Raw genomic sequence first — 12,158 nt, 5'->3', positions numbered from 1 at the left:
TGACCATCCGTTTGGGGATGATGTGCACTACTAAATTGGAGCCGAGTCCCCATCTTACGCCACAAAGTCCTCCAAAAATGTCCCACAAACTTGGTGTCTCTATCTGAAGTAATTGTAGTAGGAATCCCATGTAATTTGACAATCTCCTGAAAATAAATATGAGCAATATTGCTAGCATCCATGGTCGTTTTACAAGGAACAAAATGGGCCATCTTCGAAAAGCGATCAACAACTACCATGACTGAATCAAATCCTTGTTTTGTCTTCGGAAGGCCAACAACGAAATCCATGCTAATGTCTTCCCATGGTGCATGTGGCTCTGGCAAAGGAGTATAAAGCCCCGTGTTCTGACTACGACTCTTGGCCAAGTGGCAAGTCCTGCATCTTTGTACGTATCTCTCCACGTCTCTTCGCAACTTTGGCCAATGAAATTTGTTCTCAACAAGGTCAATAGTTTTGTCTCGTCCAAAGTGTCCTCCAAGGCCTCCTCCATGTTGCTCCTCAATTATCCATAACCGTAAAGAACAATCAGGAATGCATAATTTGTTCCCCTTGAACAAATATCTATCTTGAATATGGTAATCTTGTATTGAATTATTTTGCACACATTCGGACCAGATTTCACCAAATTCTTTGTCTTCTTTATATAACTCCTGCAATTGCTCAAAGCCCTCCACTCTAACTTGCATGACAGATAATAAGGCCACCTTGCGACTTAAAGCATCTGCTACTTTATTGTGGATTCCAGCCTTGTGTTTAATCACAAAATTGTACTCCTGCAATTCTTCCACCCATCTGGCATGTCTCCGATTCAGTTTGTGTTGCCCATTGATAAATCTCAATGCTTCATGATCAGAGTAAAGGATAAATTCCTTGTAAATCAGATATTGCCTCCATTGTCTAAGAGATTGCATAATGGCATAAAACTCAATATCATAAGTGGAGTAGCGTTGTCTAGTGTCATTGAGTTTTTCACTAAAGAAGGCAACTGGTCTCCCCTCCTGGCTAAGAACAGCTCCAATCCCAACTTTGGATGCATCACAATCTACCTCAAAAACCTTTTGGTAATCTGGTAGAATCAGTAATGGTGCTTCAGTCATAGCTTTCTTTATGGCTTGAAAGCTCTTCTCTGCAGTTTCAGTCCATTTGAAAGTATTATGCTTCATACAATCAGTCAAGGGCGCCATAATAGAACTGAAACTTCGGATAAATCTTCGGTAGAATGAAGCTAAGCCATGGAAGCTTCGCACCTCATGGACAGATTGTGGTATAGGCCACTCTTGTATTGCTTCAATTTTTTTTTATCCATTTTAATACCATCTGATGATATCACATACCCAAGAAAAATTAAGCTATCTGTCAAAAATTCACACTTCTTCAAATTGGCAAAGAGTTGCTGCTCCCGTAAAACTTCAAAAATTTGTCTCAAGTGCTCCAGGTGTTGAACAACATTATGACTATAAACCAGAATATCGTCAAAGTAAACAACTACAAACTTTCCAATAAAAGGACGAAATACCTGGTTCATGAGTCTCATAAATGTGCTAGGAGCATTTGTCAATCCGAATGGCATCACCAACCATTCAAATAAACCATCCCGCGTTTTAAAGGCTGTCTTCCATTCGTCACCGGGCCTCATTCGGATTTGGTGATATCCACTCCTTAAGTCTATTTTCGAAAATATTTTTGCTCCCGACAAGTGATCCAACATATCGTCGAGACGAGGAATTGGAAATCTGTACTTCACGGTGATCTTATTTATTGCCCGACTGTCGACGCACATACGCCAAGTCCCATCTTTTTTTGGAGCAAGCAATGCAGGTACTGCACACGGGCTCATGCTCTCTCGGATAACCCCTTTCTTCAACAATTCTGTCACTTGCCTATTCAGCTCCTCGTACTCTAATGGGCTCATCCGATAATGAGCTTTATTTGGGAGAGTTGAACCTGGAATCAAATCTATGCAATGTTGGATGTCTCGCATAGGAGGTAACCCTGCAGGTAATTCTTCAGGAATAACATCATTAAATTCCTGCAAAAGAGGTGTTAATTCTTTAGGAAAATTAAGAACATCTGGATTTGTCTCTTTCACCATCAGCATGTACATATCGCCACTCTCCTCCGCCTCTTTTAGGAATTTTCCTTTGGTGAGAAAGCTTCCAGCACCAATTTTCATGGATTTGGAATTAAATTCGGATTGGGAGGGACCTAAAATAACCTTCGTACCATCTTTGATGAAGGTATATGTATTTTTGTATCCGTCATGTGTGGCCTTGCGATCAAATTGCCAAGGTCTCCCCAATAATATGTGGCATGCATCCATTGGAATTACATCACACCATTGAGAGTCCTGATACTTTTGCCCAATGGAGAATGGCACTAGGCAGCGATGATTCACTACGACTTCGTTCCCTTTCTTGACCCAAGATAACTTGTAAGGGATTGGCTTCGTTTCAGTCTTCAAATTCAGTTTATCAACCATCTCCTGTGAAACAATGTTTTCACAACTTCCACTATCAATAATAACGCTACATACCTTCCCATGAGAGGTACACTTGGTATGGAATATATTATTCCCTAGTTTGGCTTGGGATGCTCCTGCATCAAAGGGGGCCCCAAATTTTTTTATATTATATATATATATATATATATATATTTTATTGTCCAACTAAAAATTAAAAAAAAAAACAGAAAGTCAGCGTTGTAATTGAACGAGGAAGGCTCTTCCTCTTCCCATTCAGAAACTCCTACGCCACACAGCCAGCCAAGAGCAACAGCCCCTTTCCTAATTATTTCTCCATGGAGCTCTATTTAATCCATCGATCTCTTAATAATCCACCATTATATTTTTCTCTGTTATTCCCATCTCCCTTCAATCCATTATCCATATCCTTTATTTTCAGTTTCTATCATCTTTCTCATATCAGATTCATATTATAACCCTAAGTTTCAATCTCACCCAAAAAGCTCACAAATTGTCTTTGAGATTGATGGTGACCAAGAGGGGAGGAGCATGAGAAACTGAAAAGGTAATCAGATTTATAATTTTTTCTTTATATTTGTTCCTACCCAAAAAACTATTGTTTCAATTCAATTTCCAATAGGAACAAAACACAGAGAGATACAGAGTGGTAATCAGATTATTGTTCAGATTTTATTCTTGTCTAACTTGTTTTTTGTCTCTACGAAACTCCGCAAAGGATAATTATAGATTCATACTGGCACTCTAATTTGACTTTTCTAGATATCAAGCCGCTAACTTACAGCATACAGCTAGCTCACTTAATTTGGATTTGTTTCTAAGGCAAAACATCCTCTGCCTGATGGAGATAATCTCCCAAGTCTCCTTATATAAGTCGCTATAAAACTGCACACTGACATCTACTAAACTTTTCTTAACAAAAGCTTGCATATATCTTATCATTGCAGATGTACATGAATCAGGTGGAGGTACGGAGTGGAGTTTCTCAAAGTGCTAGAAGATCAAGGATTTTTCAGTGTTTGATTGTACTTTTAATGTTACAGTTTTTACTTTTTTGATTGTAAATGGTGCAGAGGAAATCAAGCAGCTATTTGGTAAAGGGAAAGCTTCAGATATTTGCACATTGTAATGGGATGGATCTCTTATTGGCTGCCTGTTTGGGAGGAAGAAGGCTACAGGAAGATTTTGTACCCATCCAAATTTGCTGCAACCATTTCATATGTTGTTTTTAAAGCTGATTTTGCTAAACTCATGTGATGAAGCTTGAAGCCAGAAGCTAATCTTAAGGGAAAGGGTTTAGTATTTTGTACAAATTTAAACACTTAGTTTTAATGTATCTTGACATGTTCCCATTATTGGTTGTTGGAATGTTGGTTTGTAAATTTTTAATTTCCTTCATGATATTAAATACGTAATCAGAATTTTTTTGTTTTATATGGAGATATGGCTACACTCTACATAAAATCATTTTATTTGTTGTTTTTTTTGCAATTTTATATATACTAAGGGAAGGGGCCTCATTTAGTTTATTGCCTAGGGCCACCGAAAAGTCAGGGCCGGCCCTGATCACAACGACGCCGGTTGGATGAGAGAGTTAGGGACAATAGGTGCACCGCTGACTGGAACGAGCTGCTTGACTTCACTGCTCGACTTTTGCTTGCTCAAAACCTCTGCTTTGCCATTTATGAAACTCCTCCAATCAGGGACGGATCTACAGAGGAGCAAGGGTGGTCAAGTGACCCCTGCAACCTCTGAAATCTGCCATGGAAGGGGAGAAAATTGACCCCTGCAAAGTGTTTGATGAAAGTCCCCAAAGAGCCACAATCTGCTTCTCCAGCGCGCAGAGATCTTGCACGCAGCGCTGCTTGCACGCTTCCTTTTTCTTTTTTTTTTTATCCTCGACGTCAAAACGACGTCGTTCTACTAATGTTTTTATTTATATATATATATAAAAAAAGGCCAAAACCACGTCGTTTTGTCTCACGTTTTGAAAAAAAAACAAAAGAAGGCGCAGACTCTGTTTAACACAGAGAGCCCGATACCTCCCCTCCCCATATCAGTTTCAGCTCCCAGATTTGGGTATTAATTGTAAACGTATCTTGGGAATTTGTTCTTTTTCAAGTTATGATCTTTCTAGTTGGGTTTTAGAAATGTAGAAATTTGGAAATTGAACAATCACTGTACTTTGCCAATATTCTGGCATAAACCTGGTTTTTTGGGGCTCTGTTTTTGTTCAAGTTTAAAGTTCATTTCGTTAAATTAATTGTCTGAATCATTGATTTGTGTTTTCTAGTATTGTTTTGTATATAATCTGTTTAAATTTGATGACCTTTCTGCCATTTTGTGTTCTAATGGCTAGAACAATAGATTTGATGAATTATTGGGCTCTGTTCTTTTTCAAGTTTTAACTTTGTCATTTGGTTCCAAAAATTGATCTTGTTTCTAGGTTTATCAGTTTCTTGAGGATTTTTATCAATCTGTCGGCATCAATCTTGTTTTAGGATCTATCAATTTCTTGATGATTTTTGTCGATTTGTTTAAACTTGATGAATTATCTGAATCTTTGCGTTCTAAAATCTCCTCCTTATCTAATTTTTCTCGTCTCTTTTTGTTTACAATTTCAGTAAAGCTAGAAACTAGGCAAGTCTTTGCAACTCAATTTCCCATGCTTTCAAGGTACATTGGTCAGATGAATGTACCTCAGCTCCGAAATCAATATCAAGTAGCCGTCGGGACGTTGACCCCTGGAAGGAAAATTCCTGGATCCGTCCCTGCCTCCAATTATCAATATTTCCAGCGAAAGCCAAAATAAATAATTGGAGTTTGATTTGCTTGACTTCAGATTTGATATTTCAGAGAGAGAAGGAGAAATTGCTCAAAGTTGCTGCAATTGGAGATTATTGTTTTTTTTATTTTTGGTCGAAAGCTGCAATTGGAGATTAAGTTGCAGGAAAGAAGAAGCCATTTGTGAAAGCTTGGGTTTTTGGATTGCAGGGCTGTGAAGAGAGTAACGTCTAGCTAGCTGATGTGGACTGATCTAAGTCATTAGATTATTTTAGTGGCTTAAATTTCACAAAATAAGGGTAAATGCACGAATTCTAAATGCAGAGGCTTGGATCCATTATTAGGTTAAAAATCACACATGGACATGGCAAGAACTAAAATTAATTAGATTTTGAATTGTTAGAAACTTAATCCCTAAAATTGAGGATATAAAATAATTATGGATATGCTAGAAATTTAGAAATGTTATTATTGTGTTCTCATTTATAATAACAGCAAATGGTAACACCATGCAAGTCCCACAATGATGAAATCCGTGACATTTGTTAGTACTTGGTATAGTTAATAGAATTAAGGGGATGTTATATATATATATATATATATATACCGGTTTCTCTTGGGCCACATTCAACTGGGGATACTGCATATATGTACTTCGTACATAGGTGTACTCAAGAAAATTCGATATATCTACACACGTAAAAAGTAAGTAAAAAAATATATAAAAGCTAGAAAAAAGAAGTACAATTAAATTTCAAAGATAAGAACAAAATGTTCAAACACCAAAAATAAAAAATTGACATGGACAAGAGTTTGATGAATCACCATGGTTCACACCTATTTTAAAGGTTAATTAGCTTAAGGTATGACTTTAGAACTTTCCATTCAACACTAATGATTGATAAAATGATTAATAAATTGGATAAAGATAATCAGAAATGATGATCTCTAGATTCTCTAATAGAACCTACCTCGAAAAACAAATGGTTATACGTACAAGCCATCTACGTGTACGTATAGTCTGGGTTATAACCCTAATTAGGATGAAGGAGAACCCTTTAACGTACCATCGGCCCTTTAATTTTCATGCAAGCCATCTGCTTATATTGTCAAACACACAATATATAGTTATTAGATTATGGGGATGTTAGGTAAAAGAGTAGATTAAAGCTAGAAAAAACAAGAACATTTAAATTTCAAAGATAAGAACAAATATATGTCCAAGTACAAAAAGAACAAACTGAGACGTGGATAAGTTTGATGAATCACCATGGTTCACACCTATTTTAAAGGTTATAAGCCTAAGGCATGACTTCAGAACTTTCCCTCAACACTAATGATTGATAAAATGATTTATAAAATGAATAAAGATAATCAGAAATGATCTACAGAAGCTACCCAGAAAAACAAATAGTAATCTCTGGATACATGGATTTTAATGCAAGTTATCTGCTTATTGTCAAACACACAACAAACATATACGTTCCTTGAAATAGCAAGGAAGCTCTCTGATCTGTTGACCAAGCATCTAATTCTTATTACATATATAGCCCCCACCATGTTCCCAGTACTGAGGAAAGATTTCTATTTCATATATCTACCAGAGGAGCAAGCTGTCTGCACTGAGCTTTTATAGAAATCTACCAGAGGCACAACAATCTTGCCCTTGTTTATACAAGGTGTGCAAATTCACTTCTCTTTTTTGCCTTTTTGTTTTTTGTTTTTTGTTTTTTGGTTTTCAATTCATAATATTTCATTTGGTAGTTGGTAGTTGGAATTAAGCAAAGGGATGTTCTAAGTTTCTTCTTTCATTCAATATTGGAATTTTGGTATGTTTGTACTACTATGCTATAATTTTTTGGGCTTCTTAGATGTAATGGATGTAATCCACAAGCTCTCTCTCTTCAATTGCAATCCAATAACTTATGTGTCTTGCCAAGTAAACAATTAGTATGTCCATAATTTTTAATTAATTTACAGTATATGCCACTATCAAAAAAATACAAGTTTATGAAAACACCTCCCTAAAATTAAGGCATCTCCTACAATCATGTTTCTTGTTTGAGTAATACATGTTATAGAGGTGTGAACCTTTTGAACTATTATTTTAGTTTGAAGATCCATATAAATATGAGTTCAATTACCTGGAATAGAGATGGCTTGTGGGTTTAATTACCTAGACTAGTGCTAGAGGTAATGTATAGGTTTAATTACCTGGAATAGAGATGTATGTATAAGTTCCTTACATATTGGTAAGGTATGAAATTTCAAAAACTCCAACTACAATTTTAAATTTTATTTGTTGTTTTCGACTCTTAATATTATTAATAAAGATTCTAATCATCGCACCAATTAAAGAAACACTAGAATTGATATCATAATAAATTTTAAATTCTAATCACCCCATAAACTTGATACTTATTATCATGACGTACAAATATAGCCAAATGGCGTATTGTTGTTTGGGGTTAAGATTTCAAAAAGTCAAATGACGTACAAATAAAGAGACAACACAAATTAAAATCATCATTAAATTTGATACTTATTGTCAGAAGTTCTTACATGAATTATATACTTATTGGGAATTTGGATCTATATCAACTTTTCTGTAATTTGTTTTTGAAAAATACTTGCCTCCTTCCCTAGAAGTAGGAACTCCTACTTTCCTGTTAATCGCAATTTAACATGTGTGCTGAGATTCTTCTTTTTGTATATATGTCAAACTTTGATTTGCAAGAAGTAGAAATACCTCTTTTTAGATAAGGAGGGAAGCATTGTCTTTTTTTTCCTTCAAAGTTTGCTTTATTACAAGCTTCAAACAATAATATAGCTAATCTAGCTAAATTCTTTGTTAACATATATGAAGTTTATATGTTCTTGTCCTCTAGCTAAAGGACAAAAACTTGTCATCCTCCATATAGTTTTGCATTTTGTTTGCTTCTTCTACTTTATAACAGAGGTAAGCCGATGGACTTGTACAAACTAGCCAAATTAAATCAATTCGAGCGGTTTTAAATATTTTTATATTGGACCGAACTGAGTCAAATCATAATTAGTTTGGTTCAATTCGATTTGACATAGATGGTATTTGCTTAAATTGAAAACTCGCCCTTGTTATATTTGACATTTTCTTATTGGTTATCACTATTTTAAAGGTTATAAGTTCTTAGGATGTTAGAAATTTAATTAGAAAAAAGAAGATGGATTACAATATCGAAAACTCGCTTTTTTTATGTTTGGTCGGAGCATCTTGGAATGTACGTAGTTAATGCAATATTTGTTGATTGTGGTGCCAGGATTATCATATCATTATTAGAGGAAAATGGAATTAATCAATCATGATCCATTAGTAACTTCAATGAGTGAGGTGTTGGATAGATTGCCTCCCCTGTCCCCTTCATGTTGCATCTACAGAGTTCCTAAGCGACAACGGCGCGTAAGTGAACAAGCCTACACGCCTCAGGTAGTCTCGATAGGCCCCCTTCACCATGGCAAAGAAGCCCTGAAAGCCATGGAAGAGCTTAAAAATAGGTACCTACAAGATTTTTTACATCGGACCAATGTAAGTTTGGAATATTTTATAAAGAAAATAAGGGCCCAAGAAGCAAAACTGCGCAGTTGTTATGCAGAGACCATTGGGTTTAGCAGCGATGAATTTGTAAGAATCATTCTGGTGGATGCGGCCTTCATCATCGAGGTCTTGTTGAGGTTCTGTTACAAGCATTTGCGGGTTGAGAATGATCGTATATTTAACAAACCAAGGATGTTGGAGGATGTATGGCCTGACATGCGGATGCTTGAAAATCAGCTCCCTTTCTTCATTCTCGAGGATCTTTTCGATCATGAAAGAAATATTGTTGGCATTCAGACGACAATTATTGATCTTTCTTACCATTTCTTCAAAACTCTAATGCATATGAAGGACATGGAAGACACTTTGTCCCGGATACGTCCTCCTCATCAGGTAGAGCATTTTGTTGATTTTGTTAGAAAGTTATATCCATTGCCTCCACAATTAAAATCGAAAGTGCCACAAGTTCAAGGGCCATTCCAAACCCTAACCATAGGCATGATGTCATCATGTGTAATGGATGTACCACAAGCTCGAGGGCAACTTGAAACCCAAACCATACCCAGCATGACACAGTTATACCGAGCAGGGGTCAAGTTTAGGAAGGGGTCAAGCACAAACATATTCGACATTCGGTTCAATATTGACGATGGCATTTTGGAAATTCCAAAAATAACAATAAGTGATCAATCAGAGGTCACACTCACAAATCTCCTTGTCTTTGAACAAACCCTATGCAAGAAGGTAGAAAATTACATAAATGATTATGTTGTCATCTTAAACATTCTTGTGAACACCCCGGAGGACGTGGCGTTGCTTGTTAAGAATGGGATTGTTGAAAACAAGCTAGGTGACAGCACTAAAGCCTGTACAATGATCAAGAACCTTGCTGACGGCGTCATTATGGCCGATGAGTTCTACTTCACCACTCTTTGTGAAAACCTGAACAAGTACTACAGAATGTTTAGGCACAGATGGAAGGAATATTTGATAAAACATTTCTTCAACTCACCTTGGACAACTAAGGAAATCGTTGCACTTGCTATTTTCCTAATGCTCACTTTCGTACAGACGGTGTGCTCTATTATCTCTGCTGCGCAACAATAGTAAGTTTCTCCTTGGCCTTTTCCTCCCCATATCCTTATCCCTTTGTTCATTCACATCACATGTGCTAGTTTTCTACCGACTTAGAGGTAGCGTCTAGTCTTTGAGAGAGGTGCAAGTTTGGTTTAATTTGCAAACTGCGATTAGTCGTCTATAGTATAGGAGGCTTAGGTTTCCTTCAACTGAGTGTAAGAGAGATTTGAAGTTTGAAAAAAAAAATGTACATACTCTGACACTTAATTTCCTTTTCTAATTGGAATTTACAAGGTTAATTAGTATGATAGGAAGTTGATTTAAATTAGGAATTTTAGATAATTAATTGAGTGAGAAGCCATTATTAGGCTTTCTCTTCTGATAATCGGTTTCTTTCGTTCACCAGGTTCTAGCAGGAAGCTAATTTGGGGTCTCGTCAAAGAAGGGATACTAGGAAAGCCTGTGAATACGTATCTAACAAATAAAGCTGTGTATGTCCACCCAACTTGGATATTGCTTTGCCCTGATCTCTCTGCATTTCCATATGAAAAGCATGATGTGAAGAAGTGCCCCTGCTAGCTAGGCCCATTGCCAGGCTCCTGAAATGAGCTGAAATATGTAAATCCATCAAAGTATTTCATTCTTTCAAGTGTTCATATTTAACAAATTCAAACTGTATGTATCAAACTGTAAGTTTTCTTGCCGAGACTTTTATTTGGCTGAAAATATTGTTATAATTATATATAATACTAAACTGTATCTCAGATATTTCTCTCATAAATTTCAATACATGATATTAGAAACTTTTAAAGATAAATATAGGGTTGACAAAGTGAGATAAATCTAGCACACTGCCTATACTTCCTTTTAAATACAGAGGAAAACAGGGGAAAAGAGCTTGCATTGGCCTCAGTCCCCCCATATGTCTGTCTACTCTTTCATGATCAATTAATGCCCTACAATGAATCCTCTAGGTCTTTTCTAATGCTCACTTTTGTTCAGACGGTGTGCTCTTTTATCTCAACAATTTCAATCAAACTGTATGTTTTCTAGCCAATACTTCTTTTTTTTTGGCTAAACTGTATGAGTTGAAAATGTGGTTATAATTGTATATAATACTAAATTGTTTATCCAATATTTCTCTCATAAATCTCAGCACATGAAATTAGAAACTCTTTTGGATAAATACAGGGTCGAGAAAGTGAGATGAATCTATCACACGCTTTACAAATTTTTCCCATTTACACACCTGGAATACAGAGGAAAACTTGGGAAAAAAATTCAAAATTAGTGTTTGTTTTATTTGTCTCTTTATTCATGCTCCTTCTTATGCAGAATCCTACATTTATAGAATATGAGAATGTTAGTCGACCGGCTTCTCATATGTGCAAACACGGGATCTGCTTAAGAATTTTTTTCTATAATCAATCAAATGTGTTCTAATTAGCCCTATACTTGAGTTCATGTGCTCTAAAGAAAACAGTGTAAATGTATTTGTAAGTGACGAAATGTACATGGATTGAATCAAGGCTAAAATGCAAGTGGAAAAATTAAATATACATGAATAATCAAGGCACCACCAAACATACCAACATATATGGGGGTTGTCTAACAATATAAAACATGTCCAACGCTATAAAGAATCTATATAGTTTTTTATATACTGTTATATGCTGAGCTTTGGAAGTCTGTCTTAGACAGGTGAGAAAAAGGTTACCACAAAAACAAACAGAGAATTGTGAAGAAGGGGCAAGTTAGATATATTCTTTATGAACTCCCTGTTTTGTCTCTTGTGTCGTCCCTCCCTGTGCTTAAACATTTTTCTTATCATATTTTTTTTTCTGGGTTCTTGGTCAGTTAACTTCATTCATTAATTTTTGGTCATTTAAATTAGTTTTGTTGGATTCTCTTATTTACTTGTTTTATTTGGCAAGACATTTCTGTGTAATGAAATTTCCCATTTGGACCAAGAATTTACAGACCTGGATCATTTTCATTCATGCGTGCTTGTAATTTCTAGACCTTCATTCTCATTTTTTGATCTTTTGTTTTAATGCAGGTAATAGTGGTTGTAATTATTTTAGTACCATTTGCACCTTCTTTTAGACACATGAAGCATCTCATCCTCTCAAACTATCATAGAGCTCATCTTTTTGGATGTCTATTTTGTTTTTCACAGTGCAAGTATCAAATCTTCTCATACTTCATAGGATTGACTTTGTGGGATTAGTTAAAGACAATTTT

General features: G+C 35.9%; 1 protein-coding gene across 1 annotated transcript; it reads left to right on the top strand.

Annotated features, from left to right (window-relative positions):
- Nucleotides 1-8,588: 8,588 nt before the first annotated feature.
- On the top strand, nucleotides 8,589-9,944 carry LOC110768256 (UPF0481 protein At3g47200-like). Its single transcript, XM_021971959.1, has one exon. The coding sequence runs from the start codon at nucleotides 8,589-8,591 to the stop codon at nucleotides 9,942-9,944; it is 1,356 nt and encodes a 451-aa protein (XP_021827651.1).
- Nucleotides 9,945-12,158: the final 2,214 nt, after the last annotated feature.

Source organism: Prunus avium, chromosome 1 (genome assembly GCF_965620075.1).
Source record: "Prunus avium chromosome 1, drPruAviu1.hap1.1, whole genome shotgun sequence".
NCBI lineage: Eukaryota > Viridiplantae > Streptophyta > Magnoliopsida > Rosales > Rosaceae > Prunus > Prunus avium.
This window is presented reverse-complemented; position numbering and strand designations above follow the sequence as displayed.

Coding starts and splice junctions, on each gene's coding strand:
- LOC110768256 (XM_021971959.1), top strand. CDS start 8,589: ATGGAATTAATCAATCATGATCCATTAGTAACTTCAATGAGTGAGGTG.